Source organism: Anoplopoma fimbria, chromosome 1 (genome assembly GCF_027596085.1).
Source record: "Anoplopoma fimbria isolate UVic2021 breed Golden Eagle Sablefish chromosome 1, Afim_UVic_2022, whole genome shotgun sequence".
NCBI classification, from domain to species: Eukaryota; Metazoa; Chordata; class Actinopteri; order Perciformes; family Anoplopomatidae; genus Anoplopoma; species Anoplopoma fimbria.
The window spans coordinates 5434368-5459938 of NC_072449.1; the positions used below are offsets into that span (position 1 = coordinate 5434368).

General features: G+C 40.4%; 2 protein-coding genes across 5 annotated transcripts; one reads left to right on the top strand and one right to left on the bottom strand.

Annotated features, from left to right (window-relative positions):
- Positions 1-1538: 1538 nt before the first annotated feature.
- Positions 1539-11846, bottom strand: LOC129101930 (TRPM8 channel-associated factor homolog). Of its 4 annotated transcripts, XM_054611859.1 has the most exons (12): positions 11760-11846; positions 10391-11119; positions 8427-8643; positions 7561-7858; positions 6651-6952; positions 5230-5404; positions 4951-5045; positions 4426-4636; positions 3136-3372; positions 2811-3034; positions 2521-2634; positions 1539-2345 (listed from the first exon to the last, which is right to left on the bottom strand). In XM_054611859.1, the coding sequence occupies exons 2-12, from the start codon at positions 11035-11037 to the stop codon at positions 2103-2105; spliced, it is 2763 nt and encodes a 920-aa protein (XP_054467834.1). In that variant the 5' UTR covers positions 11038-11119; positions 11760-11846; the 3' UTR covers positions 1539-2102. The 4 variants fall into 4 exon arrangements, with proteins under 4 accessions (XP_054467834.1, XP_054468004.1, XP_054468090.1 ...); XM_054612029.1 differs by lacking the exons at positions 10391-11119; positions 11760-11846 and adding an exon at positions 9334-9350; XM_054612115.1 differs by lacking the exons at positions 10391-11119; positions 11760-11846 and adding an exon at positions 9294-9349.
- A 5734-nt stretch (positions 11847-17580) lies between these two features.
- LOC129102511 (TRPM8 channel-associated factor homolog) lies at positions 17581-25085 on the top strand. Its single transcript, XM_054612731.1, has 11 exons — positions 17581-18212; positions 18729-18945; positions 19049-19334; positions 21010-21311; positions 21785-21941; positions 22082-22176; positions 22474-22684; positions 22895-23131; positions 23885-24108; positions 24206-24319; positions 24843-25085. Exons 1-11 carry the CDS (start codon positions 17581-17583, stop codon positions 25083-25085), a joined length of 2718 nt encoding a protein of 905 aa, XP_054468706.1.
- The last annotated feature ends 486 nt before the right edge of the window (positions 25086-25571 follow it).

The following is a 25571-nucleotide window of genomic DNA, read 5'->3' on the forward strand; positions in this document are numbered from 1 at the left end:
TCACACTTTACTTTTAAAACATTAAGGTAATCTGTGTCATAAATACACCAATGCACTTATTAGTCAAAACATTTAACAATACTCAGCTTTATCTCATCTATGCAAAACCACAAAACTGTAACTCGCCGTTTGCCTTGCAGGGACCGCAAAAATATTTGACTTCCAAGGAAATAATCAGTGACTGCTGATGAAAGTATGTAGTAGTGTTGATTACACAGCTGGTCTAGTTGTTTACACACCATCTTTATCTCTACCTCATCAAACCTCAATGTGCATCCCACTAGAGCCACAAATTGTCAATTTCTCAACTCTTTCTAACCTTTCAGCAGCTCTAAAATATATCAGTAGGGGAGCTGTTCGACAACATCTGCAGGGCATTTAAAGGGTGGGGTGAGTGTTTTGATAGCCTACTAGTAGTTCAGTGCTCATTAAAAACATGCCTGTTCAGAACAGAGCTAATTTTCATTCCATTATAAGTTGCATCACACACCAGAGATACACCGTCAGAAAGTGAAATGCACTCTGGTTCACAGGAAAACACACCAGGGGCAGACTTAACTGTCGGAGCCCCTAACTAAAAGGGCCCCAAACAGCTATAGATTTGTTATGTTGAGATATGAGAAATATTGAATTACTATTGTAACTCATTTTAACCAGAAATACCAAAGCAAATAAAAAAATATGCACTCTTCTGAATGGTACTTAGTGTATAAGTAAATACATTGAAGAAGTACATAGACTTGACGGAGAAATGTTTCTCGTTCTGTTTGAGATACAGATTTGATTGACAAAATGTAACAATTAAAATATGATGCATTATTATTCATGAAACTATCCAGCAGTAATTTTGAATTTAAAGCTCTTTTTAAAGCTTTAAGTTTATTTAAGGGAGCCAATGTTGTGATGATGATGCCTCTCTTTCACTTTAAGTAAACATTTAAATGCAGGACTTTTACTAGTAATAGTTTATAGTTTAACTGAAGAAAGAGTTTTGAGTGCTAATAACAAAAATCCCAGTTACAGAAAGGGGGAATTGCAAAACAAGATAGAGATGCATGGGGCCCTTAAATCACTAAAATAACCCTGAATAACTCCCCCAGGTCGGGTTACTTGCAGACATAAACATCGGTTAAATAGACTCAGGGAAAGTAATTTCCCAACATGTGTATAAGGTGCTTGCTTTGACATAACCACAGTGGTTATAAAGTGGAGCATTGATTTAAGGATTGGAGGTAAATTTTAACTTATATGTTAATATGGCAAAAACGTACACGATTTCAGTTGCAATCGGAGGGGCGCTGTTCCTGTAGGCTATCCTCCAGGGAGGTGAAGAAGAGTTTGGGTGAAACGTTGTCCAGCATTCATGTAGCGTTAGCAGTGTGTCCAGCATCCAGCAGCAGAAGTGCAGCCCACGAGTCGCTGTCTGTCCGCTGCCGAAGACATGCTGGATTCCTGTGTGCTTGTTTATTCAAAGATCATTACATTACATTGCAACAAATTCGACATAGCACTCCATACACACCCACCAAATGTGGAGTAGAGCAGATGAGTTTCTCGAGGTATGGGAAGGACACACACACTAGAGACAGACAGACAGACAGATTCCATGCTTTATAATTAGATATTTTCCAGTGAAAATGAAGGCAAATTAACATAAACACACACATAGTTGAACCAATAAGTCGTCTCGAAAACATAACTTTAATCATTTTCCATCATTAAACATAAAAAAAACAATTACGTTCTGAGCCACACATGAATCATCCATGAGCCTGTAAAGATTAAGCTACAGGAGGTAATACGGCTGTGAAAGAAAGTCCCAAGAGTCAGCTCCCAACTGAAGATGCCTGCTGACCTATGAATGTCTTTTACTCATGCTGTTAGATTAAAATCTTTAACATGAAGCTGCATGCAAACAGCTTTTGTAATGTGGGATTACATTTGGCATTACCAAATAAAACAAGTGCACATGTACGCACTAATCTAGCAGACAACCAGTCCTGTCAACCTGTCTGATTAATGGCATCTGGGTTTTTTTTTGTCATATGGGCGTGTTCTCTGTGCAAAGTGTGTGAGTATCTGCACTTTTAATCAGCAGAAGTTCAGTCATACTGGACCATGGGGTGGTCGCTCCAGGAAGGCAGGTTGGAGAGTTTCTCCTCAGTGGCTGTTTCTATGGGCCAGCCCCAGGACTTAAAGAACGCAGACAGATTCATCCCCACAGTCTGGGAGAAAGTCACAGCGTACAGGTTCATCTTTCCAGGGTTGTCCTCCGGAAAGTTGCTCATCTCGTGGTAGGCGGCAAACACCTTCTTAAAGGCGTCCCAGCCAAACTTCTCCTGGAGCTGCACGGAAAGAGACAGAAGGTAAAGGAAAACATGAATTGTAGTTTTAATATCATCTGCATGTGGCTCTAAAACAGAAGAAAAAAATTGGGCCAACTCTGAAAACATAGAGAGCTCTTTCTGTTAACATGCACATCTTTTCTACTGGATGTGATTTACAGTATTTGTCTTTCACCTGCATGTATGTCTCCAGGGCCACCCACATTTCCCAGCTGCTGAGGTCCTTGCCTCCCTTCACATACTCCTCTCTTTGACTTTTTCGACCTTCCAAAGTTATATTTGGATGAGCCTGCATTGAACAAACAAATGTAATCCAAGTGAAAAGCCATATACTTTTCTCCAGATTGAACAAACAAGTGTTTTGTGATGTGTATTATTATAAAAACATGTCACAATACATATTAAGACCAGGCTTTTCTAGCTATCGGTCTCAGTTGTTTTATCAAACAAACTAAGTTACTCCACCTTTTCCCTGTTGATCCCCAGCACCTCTTCATGCACATACACTGACCATATGTTGCACGTGCACTCTGTGGTGTGTGGTGGGAACTCCCAGCAGTCTCTCTGTTGGTTGTGTCCCAGTTCATGGATGGGCCCCCACAAGCCTTCACTCCTAATATGGTCAACGCTGACCAGCTCGGCTGCTGTGGACTGGTGTGTCATGATGGGATAACCAGCATGCATCCAACCTGGATGGAGCAGGTGACATGCGTGGTCACTGTGATGAGCTCAGCCTCATACAAAGAAAGCAAAGTATAAGACACGGGTCATTTTCATTGAGTATACTTGCCATAGGAGATCTGCACATCAGTTACAAAACGTTCCTTGCGCGGAAATTTGTGGGGTTTGGCAGCAAGATCAGCGATGTTCCTCATGATGTTATCCCAAAACGCCGCCAACTCATCGGGGCGATCCAGGCTCCGAACGGAGTCTGACGGTACGGTGAGGATGATGTTGTCAAACTCCAGCTCTGCCCAGGGGGAGGGGGCTGTGCGCAGCGACAACCAATCAGCCGCTGTGGTCACACCTGAAGAGAAGAAAGACATAATTGCACATGTGTATTCACAAGTTAGCTTGATTTGAGAACTCTGTCTTTCAATGACTCAGTTTCATGAATAGAAACTACTTCTGAATGTAGGTAATAAGCACAACGGATGTTTACTTGTTTGTCTAACTCTTAGTAAATTCCATAAGTAAATATTCATATATGTACCTTTAGTCACAATACTGGCAAAACAATGCGACAGTCATTCCCATCAACCCATCAGTGTATGTACCTGCTCTCCTGCCCTTCCTCCTTGCCAGATCATCTATTGTGCTCTCACCTTTGGATTGCCGCCCTTTGCCTTGCCTGTCTGTCTGTCTGTCTGTTTTTACCCCAGCACATACCAGCTTTGTGTCTTTCGACTACTCTCTTTAGGGTTGTTTGCCTCTCTGTGTTGTTGTCTTACTACCAAATAAACTGCCTTTCACTTTACCTGCCTAGCCTCTTCGCCATTTTGAAGTCCTCAACATTGTACCAAAACTTCACTCACTCTTTGTTCAATACTCACTATAATAGACTTTCTGGTCTTATTAAGAATGAGTTGGAGTTTTTTTTCTTTCTATCCTTTATGTTGACACTCGTGTAGATCTGTACTGAGAGTATTCAACTAGCCTTACTAGTCATAACCTCATTAAGGTAATAAAATAAACTTAAACTTGAAAGCCTGCAACCCAGAAGTCCCGTCTCACCCCCTGCCCCAAGTTCAGCTGCACTTTCCAGTCACGCACCAGGCAGCGCTCATCCAGCTCATCAAGTCAGATAATGCTGAATGCCTAAGTTTTGATTTATTCGCTTTTTATAGGGCCGTGGTTAGTTGGTCTGTTCACCCATTAAGTGTTTAACCCAGTCTTTAATCTCTAACAACCTACGTCCATGGGGTCAATCGTACCAGTCTACCTACTTTCAGTTGAACCTGCTTTTGTCTTATTAAATAAACTACATTTCACCTCACAGGCCTTGCCTCTGCTTTTAAATGCTAATCATCGTATCAGAACTCTTATATATACATAGGAGGGTCACCTGTCACAGACTCACCAGCTTTATAGTATGGTGCAGGTACAGCCATCTGCACTGTGACCTCCACCCCCTCCACTTGTGTGTCGGGTGGAGCCACCAGGTAGATGAGTCCCCCCCACAGGTTCCACACCTGCATCATCTCTGAAGTAACAGGAAATCGCTCGTGAACACACGGCGCTCTCTTCAACTCTTCATGTTCCAGGTGGTCTGTTTGACAACCGATCTGGATCTGAGGAAGACATGGAATATGTGTTACTGCTTTATGAATGAAAAGTGCAGTATATTTTTTAATATAGTTACATGTTTGACTCAAAGGAAAAATAGATTGATGGATAGATGGAAGGATAGATAGATAGATAGATAGATAGATAGATAGATAGATAGATAGATAGATAGATAGATAGATAGATAGATAGATAGATAGATAGATAGATAGATAGATAGATAGATAGATAGATAGATAGATAGATTATGTATTACTGACTGACTTGATTTGTTAATCAATGTTGTTTGATAACTCTGATTTGATTTAGTGAACTTTACCTCCCATCCCTCATTGACAATCTCTGCTGGTGTGGACATGTAGGTCTTCATACCAGGAGAGAGGTACAGACCTGTACTGATCCACTCCTCCTCTCCTGAAACACACACACAGATACACACAAGATCAGTATATTAATGCAATGCAAAGCACAAAGATGACCGCAATATATATTTATTTGTGCACACAAATGATGTCAGAGCAATCACAGTTCTTTAAATACAGTTATTACTGGTAATTATACTTCTGTCATACATTTGTCCACAACAACGAGGTCTGACCTGCTGTGTTAGCATTAATCTTGATTCTGTGGTTGTAGACGACTGGCATCAAGGGGTTGTCCTTGATGAGGTAGGGCAGGAGGGCATCAGGATCGGGGCAAACCTTGTACACCTCTGCCGCCACACTGAGGAGCAGGTGCTCTTTGGGACTCTTCACGGGACAGCTGTCACACACCTTGAAAATGAATCATGAATTTCATCACAGAGGTTGCTCAGTGTCACAGTATGATCAGCAAAGAAAACCACATTAGACCTCATGCAGACATAATATGGAGAGTGTTGTTATTGTTGCCCCTTCAACTTATATGTAAGGTAACTGACTGTCATATTCACCTCTCTAGGCAGTGAAAGCCAGAAAATAGGGCTGGCTATGGCCTAAAATTTATTTCACAATATAATTTTCAATCTCAGATGGTGACGGTATATATCAGGGTATATTAATTCTTCCTAAAAGTTAATGTTAATGTAAATGCTTCTTGGGGGTAGAACACTGGTATGGCAACTCCATTGCATAGTTGGACCATCCCGAAGTCAATGTGAACAGTCAATTGTAAATGTTATCGTTTTATTTTGTTATGGTCATATATTGTGGTTATCTACAGAAAACACGCAATTCAAAATAGGAAATAAATTATTGTATTTCAATTTAATAACTTGCTTTGGTTAAAAAAAAAAAAGCTTGGCATTAGTAGTTGTAATTATGTATTATAAGCTGTTTAGAGCTAGTGTTAAACATGAAACAGGTCATATTTGCCTCTCTAATGTCTATTTTTTGTTACTGTAAAACCATCTCCTTCACACAAATGTATTTATTCAAGTTTCTAGCCAAGATGTTTCATAATTTACCTTCGCCCAAGAGCCTAAACGCACCATGCAAGTCAACTCAACCTCTATTGACCTTAACTGTGTACCTCCGCGCCAAAGGCTGACAAGCATGTCACTGAGATAACTCAGCATGCATGGGAATGAATAATATATATATATATATATATATATATATATATATTTTAAGGTTGTTCATTTGTGAATTTGATGTCTTCTTCAATCGCCGACACATGTGAAGTGTGAGTGGCTGTGAAATGACCCTCTGTTCCTCTGTGTGCCGGCGTTAAACTATAATTTTGCAGCAGGTGCACAGGTATTTAAATGTGAAAAAAATATACAAATATGAAACGGCCGATCAGCTGAAAAACAGTCCCTTTCACTCGGCAGCCGATCAATAGTTGCATCTCAAGGCACTTCCGGTCAGCCTGTACAGTAAAACTTCATGCTGGGGGTAAAATTCATACCGTTGTTCTTATATCTTATATATATATCGTACACCCCTACATGAAACCAAACTGAAAAGCAGAAACAAAAAAGGACCATTCTCCTTTCTCACAAACTAATAACAATCCCAGACTATAAAGTAATTGTCTAACCTGTGGCATGTTCGACTTCTTTATGATGTCGGTGAGTGAGGACACCACCTGTGTGTAGGACGAGCAGTCATGAGCCTTCATTCGCAAGTAGTTTGCACAGTCCTTTCCCAGCTTTTTAAGGTATTCCTCCTCCCGCTCTGTAAGGTCCTCACCCTCGGTGACATGACCAGCGAAGCGGTGTAAAAGGTGGCGGAAGTGGTAGGTGTCTTTGATGGCCTGGCTGGGAACAGGGGCCTTGAAGGAACCTTCCCAGATTATGTGCTCCAGCAGGCTCAATCCCATTTTGTTAAGGATCTTGTTTCCTGAAAGACAAGAAAAATGTTTGACTGTCATGTTTATGCAGGTCTGTCATGTCATAAAACAACAGTCTACTTTCTTTTCTTTAGATATGCCTTCACCAGAGTGTCTGGTCTGTCTCGTCTTAGTCCCGGTGTTTCATTTTAGTTCAGCTCCCCTTTTAGCTTCCTCTAGCTGTTGTGCTTGTTTAGTCCCTGTGCAAATTTTAAAGTAAAGATCATTATCGCCTCAGCCTTTGTGTATTTGTTTTTGGCGTGCTAAACCAGCCCACCTCTTACAATAAGCTCTGGCTCTAGTATCCTGAGATGAATACCACAAGCACCATCTAACCTGAAGTAGATGGAGCCATTTCCCTGACCCAACTGGCCCCAACTCTGCGGTTCAGATGTTACACATCGAGCCCTTGGACTCATTGACCTAAATTTCTTGAGCTTGATGTGCATCTATGTATCTCCATGTAGTGATCGTGACTGAAAATGTGATTTTAAGCTTACTGTGGAATGGTTACATTTATGTTAACATTTTCTATATGGTCCCTTTCAAATAGTAAATACGTTATATTATCATAGATTGAAAGTGGCAGCATTAATAATCTTGTGGCACATTATCGTACCTGAGAAATCTGTCAGGGTGTTTTCCCCAGGATGAGTTTGTGCCCACCACCAGGCATGTCCACCGATCAGCAGGCCTCCTCCCTCTGCCACAAAGTCTTGGATTTCCTCCACATGTTCATCGCTATACGCTGTACACACAAACACACTCAGGTCTTCCCTTAAGTTTGTCTTCTCACACTTAAACTCTGACTTGCTGAAGAGGTTAAAGGCCTCGTCGAGTTCTGGATCTACGCCAACGACGCCATTCCGGCCTTCGTCCAACCAATGAATGGCATTGTTCCAAAATGGAGCCAGTGTCTGTGATGAAGGTTTATCAAAGAAAGACAGTAGCTTGTTAATCACATAAAAAAAGCATTTGGCATATTAGAAAAGCAAGAAAACTTTCTGGCAATCATAACTTGGATGTTGAATTGATTGTCTGGGTTTTTTATTCACTTGTTCAGCCTAAAACAGACATTCCTATTCAGTTATTTTACCAAAATTATGAACTATTTTATATTAAACAGATGGGGTAGTTCTCCATTCAGAGGATCGGTGTGGACTGGATGTTGCATGAATGTTAGTTAGAGTCTGATGGGCGGGTGGCACCTTGCATGGTAGCCTGTCATCAGTGTGTGAATGGGTGAATGATATGTAATGATATGTAATATAAGCTTTGAGCTACTGATTGTAAGTCGCTTTGGATAAAAGCGTCTGCTAAATGACTGTAATGTAATGGTTGACAAATCAAAGGAAAACCCAAAATATATGTACCAGTAATGTGTCTTGAGTCTCCTCTGGAGGGATGAACATTCTTACTCCCTCTTTAAGTGTCTTGACTGAGATCTAGTGACTGCGAAGGCATGTTAAATAAAACAAAACCTACTTCTCGTCTTAGGAGTCCTTCATGTGTGATCACAACAACCCGTCCCTGCCCATAGTAGGCTCCTGCCAAGAAGGCTCGTCCATCCTCGGTGGTACCGATGGGGAAGGCCAGCGGGCCGTGGACCAGGACCTCAGAAGCTACTACCCCGTTCGTTAGGTCAAACTCTGACACCCCCTGGAGTAAGAACTCCAAGTCGTCCTCAAAATCCTTGCCGATTCTGCATTTGAAAAGGAGAAAAGGAGACAAAAAAACCCCAACAAAATCAGGTGAGAATTGTGAAATGATTGATTGACAGATGGTTCATCCAATCACCTGCCAAGCTTTATTCTTTTACACAGATTATCTCACTTTCTCCAAATGTCCTTCATTTTTCTATAAAGATAATCTCTGCAGAGCATAGCACCATATTTATTACATAATGGTCAAACAAGCTATGAGCTAGCCACGTGGTCTCCAGAGGGTTCATAGCCACGTGGTCTCCAGAGGGTTCATTGTCAAGGCCCTTTATGCTAAAAAAAACATAGTATTATCTGCTAACTGGCTAAACTGACACAGCTAATAGTCACTTACCCAACCAAACAATGTACAAAGTACAGTGTGAGCATTGTCAAAGTCCTGGATATATAAATTACATCCCCCAATAACATACTTTCAAATTGACAATCACTGGAGGGTATTCTGGTTTCATCTTCTCGTTCACCGCTCTTGCAGCGACACTGACACCTACTAGCGACTCACCGGCACTACACACTGTGACCTAAATTCTAACTACAATGTGTCACAGTCACACCTGTTCACTCTTCCTGCACTATTTCTCTCAGCTCACAGCCCAGCCCCCACTCTCTCATCTCACTCTCCCTCACTCACCTAATCAGCCTCATGCAGTGCACCTGTCTCCCTCACTCACCTCATCAGCACCATCACTCTCACCTGCTCACTCTGCTGCACTACTCACCTCAGTATAAATACCACAGGCATTATGCCAGACCTTCCAGCGTTATTCTCCACAATGAACACTTTCTTCCCATAACACATATGAGATGGATTAGTATGACTTCTGGTATATATATATATATATATATATATATATATATATATATATATATATATATATATATATATATATATATATATATATATTGAAATTCATTCCCATGCATGCTGAGTTATCACAGTGACATGCTTGTCAGCCTTTGGCGCAGAGGTACACAGTTAAGGTCAATAGAGGTTGAGTTGACTTGCATGGTGCGTTTAGGCTCTATGTGTATATATATATATATATATATATATATATATATATATATATATATATATATATATATATATATATATATATATATACATATATATACAGTACCAGTTTGGACACACCTTCTCATTCAATGGTTTTTCTTTATTTTTATTTTTTTCTACATTGTAGATTAATATTGAAGACATCCAAACTATGAAGGAACACATATGGAATTATGTGGTAAACAAACAAATGCTCAACAAACCAGAATATGTTTTAGATTTTACATTCTTCAAAGTAGTTGAATGAGAATCTGTGTCCAAACTTTTGACTGGTACTGTATATCCATGGTGCCCAAATAAATCATAATGAGTTTAGCCTACTTTATATTTAAAGCTCATTAGTAAAAAAAAAAAGATCTTATCTTAACTTATCTTATCTCTCTTAAACATGTTAGCATGCTAAAATGCGAAATTAAGATAGTAAATATTATACCCACTACACTTTGTGAATATGTGATCATACTGATGTAACATTTAGATCAAAGCCCCGGTATGCCTGAATACAGTTACAAGGATCTGTTAACATGGCTGTAGAATTTCTCTGTATTGTTATGTTGTATTCAAGTTCTTAATTGAATTTAAGAGATTGAACCAAATGTCTGGAGTTTAGAGATTGACAGAAGTCATTTCAGCTGTTCAAATGTGCAAAAGAAAGAGAAGTAAACACTCACACTACAGCCATCCAGGAGGATGGGATCTGTGGGTAGACAGGGAGGCATTCTGCCTCACCTCCATGGTCAGAGAAGTAGATCCCTGCCACACCAGAAACCTTGTTCCCTTCAAAACGAAGCAGCGTGTTCTCCTTAGGGTGCGTTTCAGCCCAGTTCCATGCCTGCCCTGCTATCAGCACTCCTCCTCCAGCTTTCAGAAAAGCCACCAGGTCCTTCACGTCTGCACCAACGCAGTAGGCGTCCGTCACGTACACACCAACCTTCCGATTATCAGTAAAGGCCCCAACAACTGAGACTTTGAAGCTAGACTTGCTGAGGTTATCAGCGACTCCCTTGATGTTTTTGTGGACCCCTACAGACAGGTTGTGGGATCCATCTCCTCTCAGCCAGGTCAGAGCGTTTTCTACCAGAGCAGGAAAGGCCGTCAGGTATCCCTCGTGACCCAGGACCACGATCCTCCCACGGCCGTACAGAGAGGCTGCCATCAGGACCTGGCCTCGGCTGTTCATTGCTAAAGGAAAGGCATGGTCTCCAATCAGCACCAGGTCACTGGGGACACAGGGGCCACGGAGGTCCAGCTCCCTCAAACCTCTCATCAGGGACATATAGGCCCCTTCTTGGTGGTTTTGGACGCGCTGCTTGGACATGGTGAGAAGGATCGATTCTCTGAAGATCAGATGAAATGTTAAAATAAAGCTGTGGTCAGGATGTTGAGTCAGTCAGACTTTCCTGTGGGAGAACAAGAGACAGAGCTGATAGAGATTAAAAATACAATAAAAAGCACGACAGATGGCCTACTGTTTATTTTGCACATCATGAAACAACAAAGTTAGAACAAAAAATATATAAATCTGCAACTTCAGCTTCAGAGACAAGTTACAAAAAATGTAATCACAAAAAAACCAACATGAAGCAGAAAGTTACCTGAAAGTTAAATTAGCTTTCTGCTTGTATTAAAACACGGTGACAAAATAGCTTCCCAATAAGGCAATCCTCCAGGGACACTTCCTTACAGTAGAGAAGTGGCAATATAAATGAGAACAGTAGCAGGAAAAGGCAAATACAGTAAGAGGAGGGACTTCGGTCCAAACAACCAATGGTCTATTGCAGGATTAGATAAGATCATACGTCACTGGACAGAATGGATTATATTATCACACATTTCTTATATGAGTGTGCTGCCACAAAAGAAACACAGCTGCTGTATTTGCATTTAATCAGCACACAACGCATCAAGTACACCCAACTTAGTTTATGAGGCAAAGTCCAAATGATATAGTTCACGTATTAACTCTCCAAACAGGTAGATTTTATTCAGCTATAGATAAACTGAGATATTTGCTTGCTTTGCAGGAACTCACTGACTCACTGTGTGTTCGATCCTCTGCCAAATTAAACAGAATAGGAGATTCAAAAACCTCTAAATCTGTCAAAGGATACAGTGGAATAAAGTGTGCATATTACTCCCTCAAGTTGACTTTAGTTCACTGTTAGAATGGTTGTTACTTCCGCAGGTCCTTCCTTCCTGCTGCTGTCAGGAGACCACATGACACTAATACACTGTGCAATACAATAGTTATAATAGTTTCTGTCTGTATATATAATATTTCAGTTACTGTGGATTATTTACTGTTTTTTACTGTTTTTTATTGCTGATTTGCTTATCTATAATATATTTTTTTTTTTTTTTTTTTTTTTTTATGTCTCTTGTTTGCACTATCCTCTGCGGGTCTAATAAATGATTATCTTATCTTATCTTATTTCCTTAACTTTTTTCTTTATGTGCATGTGTCTGTGTGACGCACGTTTATCTGTTGAGATCTTGTTGTCTGCATTTTTGTGGGGAATTATAAATGTGCAACACCATAAGTGAAAGTCAAACTAAAGACAATCTGAAGATATCGCACCAGCCGCGACGCCCCTCCTCAAATGTGACCTTTATTTTAATCTCAACTACACATCTTTACGGTTTAATGACGCATATTGCACTGTGGTGACGCTATCAAGGTCACAAATATGTCCACGGACGTATAAACACTCGAGAAAGTACTCACTTATTTAAAATACAAACGAGACAAACACAAATTGAAAATTAAATAAAAAATCAGGACACAAAAAACATTTAAAAGCATCCTCTTTATCATCCAGCTCCTCGTCCCAGCACACATGGTGTGATACCTTGTGTGGCAGCTGTCAATTCAATTCAATTCAGTTTATTTTGTATAGCCCAGAATCACAAATTACAAATTTGCCTCAGAGGGCTTTACAATCTGTACACATGCGACATCCTCTGTCCTTCCCTCACATCGGCACAGGAAAAACTCCCCTAAAAAACCCCTTTAACAGGGAGAAAAAAGGAAGAAACCTCTGGGAGAACGACAGAGGAGGGATCCTTCTCCCAGGATGGACAGAATGCAATAGATGTCATGTGTACAGAATGAAGAGCATAACAGAGATAGTGGATAATGGTTTGCTGGACAAAGGACGGAAGGGGATGGTTGGTGTTGTGCCTAAGCTCAAACCTCTGAGCAAGGCAGGGTTGAAGTTTGTTGTGGAAACAAATACTATCTATCTATCGATGTCCCGAGATGAGTCCGCAGTGAGCGTTGAAATAACAATCAGATGACAAAGAGTGTCTTTGTGATATTTTATTTCTTATAAGAAAGAGGCAGAGGTTTACAGGATCATACAGAGCCTACAAAGTAATGCACTGAAGAGAAAGGCTGCACACTCTGATATATATATATATATATATATGCTTTAACAAGGATGTCTTGTTAAGACACCGTGAAAGATGCATTTGACAGATCCACTACAGTGAACCACTTAGAGTCCTGCGGGATCTGAGACAAAATGGTGTAAGGGTTTGGCACCGACGGAGCTCTGGCATGCTCAGAATAATTTACAGCTTGCAAGTCGAGATTAATTAAATACTGGAGTGATGCCATCAATGGCTTCCTGTTTCAGTGGCTATTCATTTCTGCGAGGTCTGTAATGTGACTTAGGTGTAATAACCACAGGCTCTGTATTTTTGATGAGGCCTACGTCATATTTATTCTTTGCCCAGAGCGAGTCAGGGACTTCAGCCAGCAGTGGAGACACTTGTGATGGAGTCTGAGCTAGAAACGAACTAGTAGAATTTGGCTCACATTCATCAAAAAGGTAAACAGACCTTAAAGTGTACAGATGGCAGCGGAACGGCTGTCTGTAAACATCAGCAGAGGGAGAATACATAACCTTGGGATCCAGAGTGGAAGTCCAGTCGGTTAAAGATCTGCACCTTCTCACAAAGGGTCCTAGATGGCGCCATTGTTCGTCATCGCTCTTCGAGAGAGAGACATGAGGATGAGAGCCATCAATCTTAAACAGAGATAACTGGTCAGTGGAGAGCGAGACAGAAATAGCACAACGCCAGCGTGTTACATAAAAGTCACATGTGTCAAATTCGTCATTTAGGTCTCTGAAGAAATGTTCCTCATAGTCTTTGTCAGGTCCCTGTGAAACATGGGACCTGACTGTGTGTGAGCAATGGTCACCTTTACACAAATGTTTCTTAGGTCAAGAACGACCACACCCAGATTTTAATTAACCTGAACGCCCGTCTCTCTTTACCAGTTCTCCTTTTGACCTATCCTCATCGAAAGGATATGAGGGACGTAAGATGTCACAAAAGCCAAAACAATTCAGGAAGGTTAAATTAATTATAAAATTCACAATGACCCAGATATTACCAAAACATAGGTGAATAATCACAACCCTTGAAAACCACTCTATTACAGATTATATCGCAATATCAATCCGGTCCTTTGGATCACAGTAGAGATGGCCCAGAGTCGTCGGTGGATCAGTCAGGAGATTTCCTCCTGGATGATCAGTCACCGTTCCTCCGTCTCCTCAGGACGATCTTCTAGTGATCCTGTTCGTGACGCCAAATTGTTGTGGAAACAAATAATACTATACTAATACTGACTGAGATGAGTCTGAAGTGAGCGTTGAAATACGATCAGATGACAAAGAGTGTCTTTGTAGTATTTTATTTCTAATTACAAAGAGGCAAGAGTTTACAGGATCACACAGAACACAACAAGTTATGCACTGGCAAGCCAAAGGACAAAACAAGTGCGGTGATCAAGGCTACTGGCGCCTGGGATAAGGAGTAGGTTAGGGAGGGGAGAGTAAACACCTCCCTACACCTGGCCTGTGGATATAATATCTTCAAACATACACAAATAGAATTCCCACAGTATAACTAAAACATAGAATTCCCACAGTCTAACTAAAACCTAAATTTGCCATTACAGCAGTTAGTAATAAAGTATGTGCAAATCCCCACTGGCATGTTAACTACTCTTTAAGTTAAAGTCCAGATATTTCTGTGTCTGCAGCCTCCCATACAGCCCTATGGTTGCTGTGACGAAATTCCGGAACACAAGATTCTGTCATAGCAACCATAAGAAAATAAATATCCATTAGGTCATTAATCAATTAATATTTATCAGATTTATAGACCTTTTCATTGCCATGTTGCTGCTTTAGTCCTTGTTTTGATCCCTCAGATACATTGCAACAGGAATTACAAAGTGGCCCATTTTCAATATTAATTTTGTCAAATTAACAAAGTTCTATCGGACTGTTTCTCTTAAAGGTTGACGTGAAGCTGTGCACTTGTTTTATTTGATAGTGAAGAATGAATCCGTGCTCTGCTGTCGAGGATTCATGCCACAACACACAAGGTATTTGCATACAGCAAGATGTTAATCCTGGACGTCACACTGTTGTCCTTTGGTAACAGATAACCAATATCACTTACATATTTGTTTTTGATTCCCACACATGAAATTGTGTTATAACACGTCTGTATACAATCCAATGAGGTGCAGGAGTGGGTTGTATGATGATATGTATGAAGTTGGGGAGGGAGCTTCTTTCAGGTAGACAAGTGAGGTGGTCTGAGTGGAATGTAAGATAAATTTCACTCTTTTGCATGTTTGAATGAAGAGAACTTGACAATATAAAAATGTAATTTTTTCCCCACTTTCCCAACTTTATTTCTTTATTTTTGAACAACAAAACATAACAAATCATGAAATAAAAAATAAAAACATATGGTAAAATTTACAACAAATATTTTTTTGGAATGTTCTTGTACATATATCCTTGACAAAGACAAAACAAATAGATAAATACAATAAAATAACCTTTTGAAGGGAAGAGTTCATAATAATTTATCATATGACATTGACAATGTAGGTGGATGTACATCCAACCAAACATGTACGATTGAAAGGCGTCCAGCATATAGTGCATATAATTTAACCTCTTGACCAGATAAGGAGCTTACACCAAGAATACACAGTTTTGGAACCATTACCATTTTGACTCCAATACAATTCTCACTCTCTACTAGAACAGAAGACCAGAATAATGTGATTAATGGACATGACCACATTAGATGAAAATATGTTTTGGCACTTCTGGTATGCTGCAGAACACGATTCATCATATTGACTACGTATTTTTGGAGTAACATGCAGTTTATTAATGATCTCATATTGTGTTTTGTGTGAATTGTCTGATTTAGTCATTCTTTTGGCATTGTACACAACTTTGCTCCAGGTCTGGTCCTCTAGGTGAACACCAAAGTCCCTTTCCCAGATATGTTTAATATTCATTCTGATCTTATCATTCATAAGAAACTGGTCATATATATATATATAAGTCATCACTTTCTTATTGATTGTTGCTACTTTCATAATACAACTATGAAGAATAAAAATATGCACATTTGTGTGAACCTTTTAAGAAGCATATTTGAAATTTGTTTGAGAATAAATATATGGTATTCTCTTCGTTGCCCGCAGTCAGGGTACTTTTAATAGTAGTATTCTGCTCAAATGAAAGACTTATAATGGGATGTTTGTAAAATTCAGGTCTTGGTTAATGTTTTTAAATGATTATATCCAAAGCAATTCACAGGTAATGGACAAAGGGACATTCTGTTGGCAAAATATGCAGAATATGGCACACTATAATGACTAAGGCTCTTCTTGCTGTACAATACAAATGTTGTGAGCAAATACAACTCATTTATTTAAACTTGTTTTATTTGATAGTGCAGAATTAATCCGTGCGGTTCTGTCGAGGATTCATGCCACAACACACAAGTTATTTGTATACAGGAAGATGTGATTTTATAACTCAGCTTACATATTTGTTTTTGATTCCCCCACATTAAATTGTGTTATAACACGTCTGTATACAATCCAATGAGGTGCAGGAGTGGGTTGTATGATGATATGTATCAAGTTGGGGAGGGAGCTTCTTTCAGGTAGACAAGTGAGGTGGTCTGAGTGGAATGTAAGATAAATTTCACTCTTTTGCATGTTTGAATAGATATAACTCGACAATATAAACATGTACATTTGTGTGAACCTTTTAAGAAGCATATTTGATAGGTGTTTGAGAATAAATAAATAAATGGTTTTCTCATTGTTGAACACAGTCAAGCTTTTAATAGTATTGTTCTGCTCAAATGATGGACTTGTAATGGCATGTTCAGTAAAATTCAGGTCTTGGTTAAAGTTCTTCTATGATGCTATCCACTAAAATTCACTAGCAATGGACAAAGGGGGATTATATTGGCAAAATCTGCACAATATGTCACAATATAATGACGAAACTTGTGCTTGTTGCACAATACAAATGTTCTTAGGAAATACACCTTAATTATTTACCCTTGTTTAATTGATAATGCTGAATTTATCCCTGTGCTGCTGCCAACAATTGATGCAACATTGCAGAATCTGATTGCATGCAGTAACATGTTAGCCCTGTACTTTTTCCTCAGGTTCATAAGTTCCTCAGCCCCCCCCCCCCCCCCCCCCCCCCCCAACATATTTTTTTTAAAAACTATATATACCAAGGTGCAGGAGTGGGTTTGCTGTAACAAGCTGGACAGCGTTTGAATCATCTCTTCATCTTTGAACCACTGGTATGTTGGCATTTCAAAGTTATAACTTTATTGTATTTGTGTAATACGTATTGTGTAAAGTTTGGTTCATACTCTTTCTTTTCCCACAGGAAAGCCTGACAAACCACCAACACAAATTACATCTGACTCAACACTATTCTTCTGCCATCCTGCCATCCACCCTCTCCATCCAACCTTCAGCGCATCGATCCTTCCCACCATGTCCGACCAACGCACTCAGGCCTACAAGTCCCTGATGAAGGGCTTGTGTAAACTAGACCTCCATGGCCCCTGTGTCCCCAGTGACCTGGTGCTGATTGGAGACCATGCCTTTCCTTTAGCAATGAACAGCCAAGGCCAGGTCCTGATGGCAGCCTCTCTGTACGGCCGTGGGAGGATCGTGGTCCTGGGTCACGAGGGATACCTGACGGCCTTTCCTGCTCTGGTAGAAAACGCTCTGACCTGGCTGAGAGGAGATGGATCCGACCACCTGCCTGTAGGGGTCCACAAAAACATCAAGGGAGTCGCTGATAACCTCAGCAAGTCCAGCTTCCAAGTCTCAGTTGTTGGGGCTTTTACTGATAATCGGGAGGTTGGTGTGTACGTGACGGACGCCTACTGCGTTGGTGCAGACGAGAAGGACCTGGTGGCTTTTCTGAAAGCTGGAGGAGGAGTGCTGATAGCAGGGCAGGCATGGAACTGGGCTCACAATAACCCTAAGGAGAACCCAATTCTACACTTTCCAGGGAATAAAGTGTCTGCTGTGGCTGGGATCTACTTTACTAAGCACTATGGGAAGGTTGAGATCCTGGATGTCAGCCCAGAGATCCCATCCTCATGGATGGCTTTACGGTAAGTGTATACTTTCTTCAACGTTCACTTGTCTTTTAATACATTGCATTGTTTAGTCTTCTGAGCGTGATGTAATATACCAAACCCCTAATCCACTGCAGGAGCATAATACGACACATTTCATTTATATACATCACTTTTGTGTGTTTACTTACTTAAGGAGCATTTTGTGAGATTTTCTTCAATGAAAGTCTGCTTGACACGGCAAACAAATCTAGATAATCTCTCTGATGTTCATTTCTTTAATGAGACTATTTTATTGAGCATTTTCTTATCCATATGTTGTTTCTTTACTCAATGTTGTAAAACTTTAAAACTATTTTTAAAGACTTTAATATCTTGTTAAGCATTTTGCAACCTTTGCTTTGAAAAGTGCTATAAAAATAAAGTTTATTATTACTGAAAAATGAATGTAGGAATACTGATACAGTGCATGAGAATTATGGAGGTCCGCTAAATCTGGGAATTCTTCTCACCCTCTGTGTCTCACTCTCCCTCCTCTCTCCTCTAATACAGTGTTGGTACGGATTTTACAGATGACCTAGAGTTCTTACTTCAGGGTATTTCAGAGTTTGAACTCAGGGAAGGTCTTTTAGCTTCTGAGGCTCTGGTCCACGGCCCGCTAGCGTTCCCCATTGGTACCAACGAGGATAAACAGGCGTTCCTGGCAGGAGCCTACTACGGGAAGGGACGAGTCATTGTGATCTCACATGAATCTCCTCTGAAATCAAAGGTGCAGTCTAAGTCAATGAATGTTCAATGAATTTCTTTAAATGAACGGAAATCGGTTAAATTGAGCACGTAATAAAAACTCTGTCTAACTCTCATCATTACAGAAACTGGCTCCGTTTTGGAAAAATGCCATTGGTTGGCTGGACCAAGGCCGGAAGGGGTCCGTCGGTGTTATGCCAAACCTCAAACTTCTCAAGGAGTCAGAGATAAAGTATGAGGAGACGAAATTAAGGAAAGACCTGAGTGTATTTGTTTGTGAACTGTACAGCGACGATGGTGCGGAGGAAATCCAAAACTTTGTGGCAGAGGGAGGAGGTCTGCTGATTGGTGGACACTCGTGGCACTGGGCCAGTACTCACCATGGGCAAAACCCAATGACAGATTACCCAGGTATGATAATGCACCACAAGAGTTCTCATTCTATGGTTCTTGTTTCAACGCCTGATGGTATATCACTTTATGTATGATTGCTGAGCATATCCATGTAATGTTATACTAGAATTTGACACTGGATCTTTCCACAGCGCTAAATACTTTTACTGACAGTTTCAAAGTAGAGCAGAAAGTACAGTGGTGGGGTACAAATTGGAGGATGGTGGATCTGCATTAGAAACACAAAAACTGTAATTGTCACGTCAACTGCAGCCAGTGAGAAAGTCAGTCAGGCGTCGGAGAACACTGATGACACCGTGAGGGCAATTTGGGAACGGCAGAACAAGCAAGGAAGCAAACAAACACATAAACACATAGATTAGATGAGACTAAAGAAACAAGAACAAAGACCAAAGAGTGGTCCAGACACTGAGACTTGACCTGAGACCGAAGTTGGACTGGTTTCAAATATATGCTCAGTTGAATTGGGCTGTGAAGGGTCTCGTTTTACTGCCATGGATCTTGCATTTGTGTGTCAATATGTCCAATATCTGAGTTGATTGGGGTGATTACTATGAACAATTACTTTTAGGAATTTTGATTCACATATATTAAATTGGTAAGAAATATATCTCCTGTCTACCTTTTGGCTACAGAATGTTTTATTGTTTACCTTTTGTCGTTATATTGCAACTTTATTTTTCATCGATAGCACATCATGCTGTCGCCAGTGTACCTGTTCTCTCCCCAGGGTTGTTTTTTGGGATTGGTTCAAATTATCTCCGGGTTTCTTCTGAGAAAAAAAGTTTAAATATTTAAAAAAAGTATTTATGTATGTAGGTAGTTTTCCATGGTGTCAATTTCGGCTTGAATCAAACATTTTGGACCCATGAAGATCTCTGAGTGATTATTGTGGTTCCTCATCAACAGGCTGCTGCTTCATACTGTTCATCTAAAACACCTGCATAAACCTAAATTTAAAAGAAGAGCACAGACATAAGAGCACATAGACACGACTTAAACAGGCCCTATCGTGCTATTTTCTGGGTGCATATTTTTATCTCAAGTTACAGTTACAACATGTTTACATGCGTTAATGCTCATAATACTCCTTGTTTTTCTCATCTTGGCTTGTCCTGCAGCACCTCTTCTCACCCTCTCTCTGAAACGCTCTGTTGTTCTATTGCTCCTCCCTCCAGACAGCAAAGTCTGCTCTGATTGGTCAGCTAGCTCGCTCTGTTGTGATTGTTCAACGTTTCACATTTCAAAAAACTCTTCCTCCAGAGCTTCAGCTCCGTCTCTCTCTTTTGTTGTTTGAGGGTCAAACTAGCCGGAAGGAGTTTTACGTCACTTCCGTAACATTATGACCTCATAAAGTTACAGAAGTGAAGGAGAAAATTCAATGGAGCCGTTTCAGGAGCTCAGGAGCTTCTGAGGGGGAAGGTAACTCCTTTTAGGCGTGGACTTCAGGTTTTACACTATACAGACCTTTTACATGCACAATAATATATATAACACACTAAAGGAGAGGGAAAAAGTGGAAAAGCATAATAGGGCCACTTTAAGCTATTTCTTTTTTTTTAAATGTTAATACTAGAGTTCATTTGATCCGATCCATCAAACTTTCACCGTTGTACCAAGCATCAAAGGAGGACCAGTAGATCAGTTGATATTTATTTTAACTGTGTTTCAGGAAACAAGATCCTGAACAAAATGGGTTTGAGCATGTTGCCGGCAACCATTAGTGAAGGCCTCTACAAGGCCCCTGTGCCTAACCAGGTCAACAAAGACACCAACCACTTCCAGTCTGTCCTTCGTCTCTTTGCCGGTCATGTTTTCCAGGGTAAAGAACTTACCGAGGATCAGGTTGAACACCTTAAGAAACTGAGCCTGGATTGCGCCAACTACTTGAACATGAAGGCTTATGACAGCTACTCCTACACACAGATGCTGTCCATCCTCACTGACATAGTGAAGTCCGCAGGCATGCCACAGGTGGGTCATACATGACTTTATAGTCTACGATTGAATATATAAAGTGTCATGAATTTAGTCCCTTTGATGGTAGGGATGATATTTAGAGAGTCAAACATATAATAATACAAGTAATAACAAAACATTTGCAACAGTATATCGGCAACAACTACCATCTAAAGGGTAATAGTGTTAGATCTGACATTAAACGTTGTTTAATGGTTATTTGACTATCCACACTCCTCCTCTCTCCTTTATATTCAGCCTCGAACAAAGTAAGCAGACCAGCTTGATATCATTCACTCCATATTTCTCTCCTTTCAAATTCATATGAGTGCTTTCAAAGGACACAAATAAAAATGTAGAGAGCCGGATCTTGCATCTTTAAACATACTTTACTTTTTCACATGCAAAATGAATCGTTTTTGCAATTTTTTTCTCATCATTAAGCGAGGCCCATCATTTAAGGTTATTCATATTCTCTTTACTTCAAGGTGAGTGAGAAGAACCCTGTGAAGAGCCCCAAAGACCACCTACTCCTCAGTGTAGGGTCAACGTTATACAGTGTGTCCCCAGATCGTGATGCCCTCCTGCCCTACCTCATCAAGGATAAACCAACCAAAAGGATCAAGATTAATGTTAACACAGCAGGTCAGACCACACTGTTAAATGATTATGCATGCAGACCTGTAATTTGTCTCTGTACAAGTTAAATGTTGCAGTAGTCTGTGTGGTGTTACATTGCAATAACATTAACTTACATGCACCTATATGCTCTTCATGTGCTTTAGAAGAGGAGGAGTGGATCAGTACAGGCCTGTACCTCTCTCCTGGTATGAGGACCGAGATCATCATGCCAGCAAACATGGTCAACAAGAGCTGGAAGGTAACACAAAATCAAATAATTATTGAATACACTTTGTTTTTATTAATGTTCTGTTAATTTAGCCCATCAAGTCAGGTTTAATCTGTCAATAAAGCCCCAAATCACAAATGTAACTTGAACTTTCAAAAAAACACATTTCTCTTCAAGCTCACCTCTATTTGTTTCCTTTGAATGCCTTAATTTATTCATGCTATTCTGGCTTGTTTTATATCAATTGACTCACATGCATCTACTGAACAATACAAACTTTTCATACAGTTTTTCAAAGCAGTAACACATATCCCATGTCGCCCTCAGATCCAGATCAGTTCTCAGTCAGACTACCTGAAACATGAAGAGTTGAAGAGAGCAGCGTCTGTTTGCGAGCATTTTCCTGTAACCTCAGAGAAGATAAAGGTGTGGAACCTGTGGGGGGGACTCATCTACCTGGTGGCACCGCCCAACACAAAGGTGGAGGGGGCGGAGGTCATAGTGCCGATGGCTGTAACTGCTCCTTATTACAAGTCTGGTGAGTGTGTGTCACTGCTTGTTCAGGACTGTGAGGAGAATCTAAAGCACATCATGCAGCAGTATGAACATATTTGCTCCCTGGAAAAAAAGTTTCTGGTCTAGTTTGCTTGTTTATTCAATATCCTGTTAGGGGCCCAGAGAGCCCTTGTTCATTTGATTTGATTTGTTGTTTGATTCACTCTTAAAACCCACTCTTGTTATGTTTCAGGTGTCACCACAGCAGCTGATTGGTTGTCGCTGCGTAAAGCTCCCTCCCCCTGGGCAGAGTTGGAGTTTGACAACATCATCCTCACCGTACCTTCAGACCTTGTTCGAGACCTGGAGAGCCTTGATAAGGTGGAAGCACTTTGGAACAACATCATGAAGGGCATCGCTGATCTGGCTGCCATACCACACAAATTTCCCCGCAAAGAACGCATGGTAGCAGACGTGCAGATTTCTGCTGGTAAGTAATAATAACAACTTTATTCATATAAAAATAATAAAAAGTGTGTTTTGCTGTCACATTCTCACATATTCAATCAAACGATGTTTTCGCTGCATGTTCTGTAAGGGAAGAATAGTGTTTCTGTTATTTAAATCTTTAATACTGCTTTGAAATCAATACAGTTTAAAGAAAAAACTTTTCTGTCTTGGGCCCAAGATGTACTTTGGCTGAGTAGTGTCGTACGAAAGTAAGGGCCACAACTCAAATATAAAAGCCACAACTTAGTGACAACAGATGTTGACAATGCAACCAGCTGACTATTATTGCCGAACGGACTATTATTCGTCTTGTTTCTTGACTAGCAAGGCCTGCGCAGAATCATTGATTATTGCAGAATACATGATGGTTAGATTTGTGTCCGACTTGGAGATCAGTTAGAGCCAGTTTTTAGTCAGTTTTCATGACGTCACCCATTGGTTTGTTGACTGCCGTTATGAAGCCTTGAGTTCAGCGATTTGGCCGTTGCCATCTTGACTTTTTGAAACCGGTATTTGGACATGGAGGAGTGAGGTAGAGACGCTGCATACAGCTCTGGTAGTGGCAGCGACCTGTCAATCACAGAAAGCCCGCCCTAAAGCATACTCCACTTCATGGTAATTTGCTAAATGAACATGACACGACTCCATTATAAATCAAAAGTAGCCGAAGACACCTCTGTAAATGTGCATTGCTATTGAAATATCAAACACACGCTAACGTCTCTCCGTCCAGGCTGGATGCATGCAGGCTATCCTGTGATGATACACTTACCTTCAGCACCTGAGCTTCTCAAACCAGACGATGCAAGAACCAAGGGCCTGTGGGGACAAATCCACGAACTGGGACACAACCAACAGAGAAGCTGCTGGGAGTTCCCACCAAACACCACTGAGTGCACGTGCAACCTGTGGTCAGTGTATGTGCACGAAGAGTTGCTGGGGCTGAGCAAGGAAAAGGTGGAGTGAATGACTTTTATCTTGGATAACAATAATAAAATCAGTATTATTATTTACCCTGTGTTCACATCATAATATCATGATTCCTCCAATGCAGGCTCATCCAGATATGACCTTGACAAAGCGGAAGAACCGTATTGACACGTATGTTAAAGGGGGCAAGAAGCTCAGCGACTGGACCCTATGGACGGCCCTGGAGACATACATGCAGGTGAAATGGAGTTACTGTATTTTAAATTCTGCAGAGAAACTATGCGTGGGTCAGACGGGAGTCACCATTTATCCAGCATCGAAAAACCCAGACAATGAAAATATGCTTTAAGTCTATAGTCCCGCTGCCGCCCCTATAAGGCTGTAGATGGAATATAAAATTGAACTCTATGCTGAGCACAATTTAGCTATTTTGAAAACAAGGCAAAAAAAGTTTGCTCTGATAAAGTCACCAATTCAAAGCAGGTTGTCCTCAGTTCCTTGCACAACATTCCTCAGAATTAACTGCACATCTTCAAGATCATGTGACCTTTACTAGTTTATAGCTCCAACTATTCAGTTGCACTTCATCAGCCTGAGTTGTTGTTAGTTTTATGGCTGAATTTTGTTGAGTATAAGGATAACATTTGACTATTTTGCATGTTCATGTTAGAATGCTTAAAGTACTCACTCATACACTTTAATTCCCCCACCAACCCGCTGTGTTTAAAATTTTCCCTCAACCTCTGTTTCCTTCCATTCAGCTCCAGGAGAAGTTTGGCTGGGACGCCTTTAAGAAGGTGTTTGCTGCGTACCACGAGATAAGGAACTATCCCAGTGACAACCCTGGAAAGATGAACCTGTACGCTGTGACTTTCTCCCAGACTGTGGGGATGAACCTGTCTGCGTTCTTTAAGTCCTGGGGCTGGCCCATAGAAACAGCCACTGAGAAGAAACTCTCCAACCTGCCTTCCTGGTGCGACCACCCCATGCTCAAATATGATTAAACTTCACACTGCAGCTTATTAAATGTGCAGAGAGGTCGGTGGTGGTTTATAATAATAAAGGGATTTGTTTAAAAGAATATTAATACTCTTTGTAACTACTAAAACATTTTACATTACAGTTCTAGGTCTGTTTATGAAGGCTCTAAAAAATATTAAAAAGTACATTTGCAGTTTAAATCAATATAATACTGCTGGTTGGGCGGGAATAATCACTCAGTAGAGCCAAGCTGGTGGATGATCAATATCTGTGGGTTCATCAATACGATTGATTCCACACAGTCAGTCATTTGACCCATTTTTAATACATGCATGTTGATTATAGCAGTTTTAAATGTTTTTCAGAAACCATAATAACATAGGGAGAGGCATAAGTAAAATACAACCCTGAAAGAAAAGTGAATCTTCTTTCAGGGTCGTATTACTTCTAATAGTTTTTATAGATATTTGGGTGTTTCTTTTGTGAATCAGTAAGTTGGCTCTTTCTTT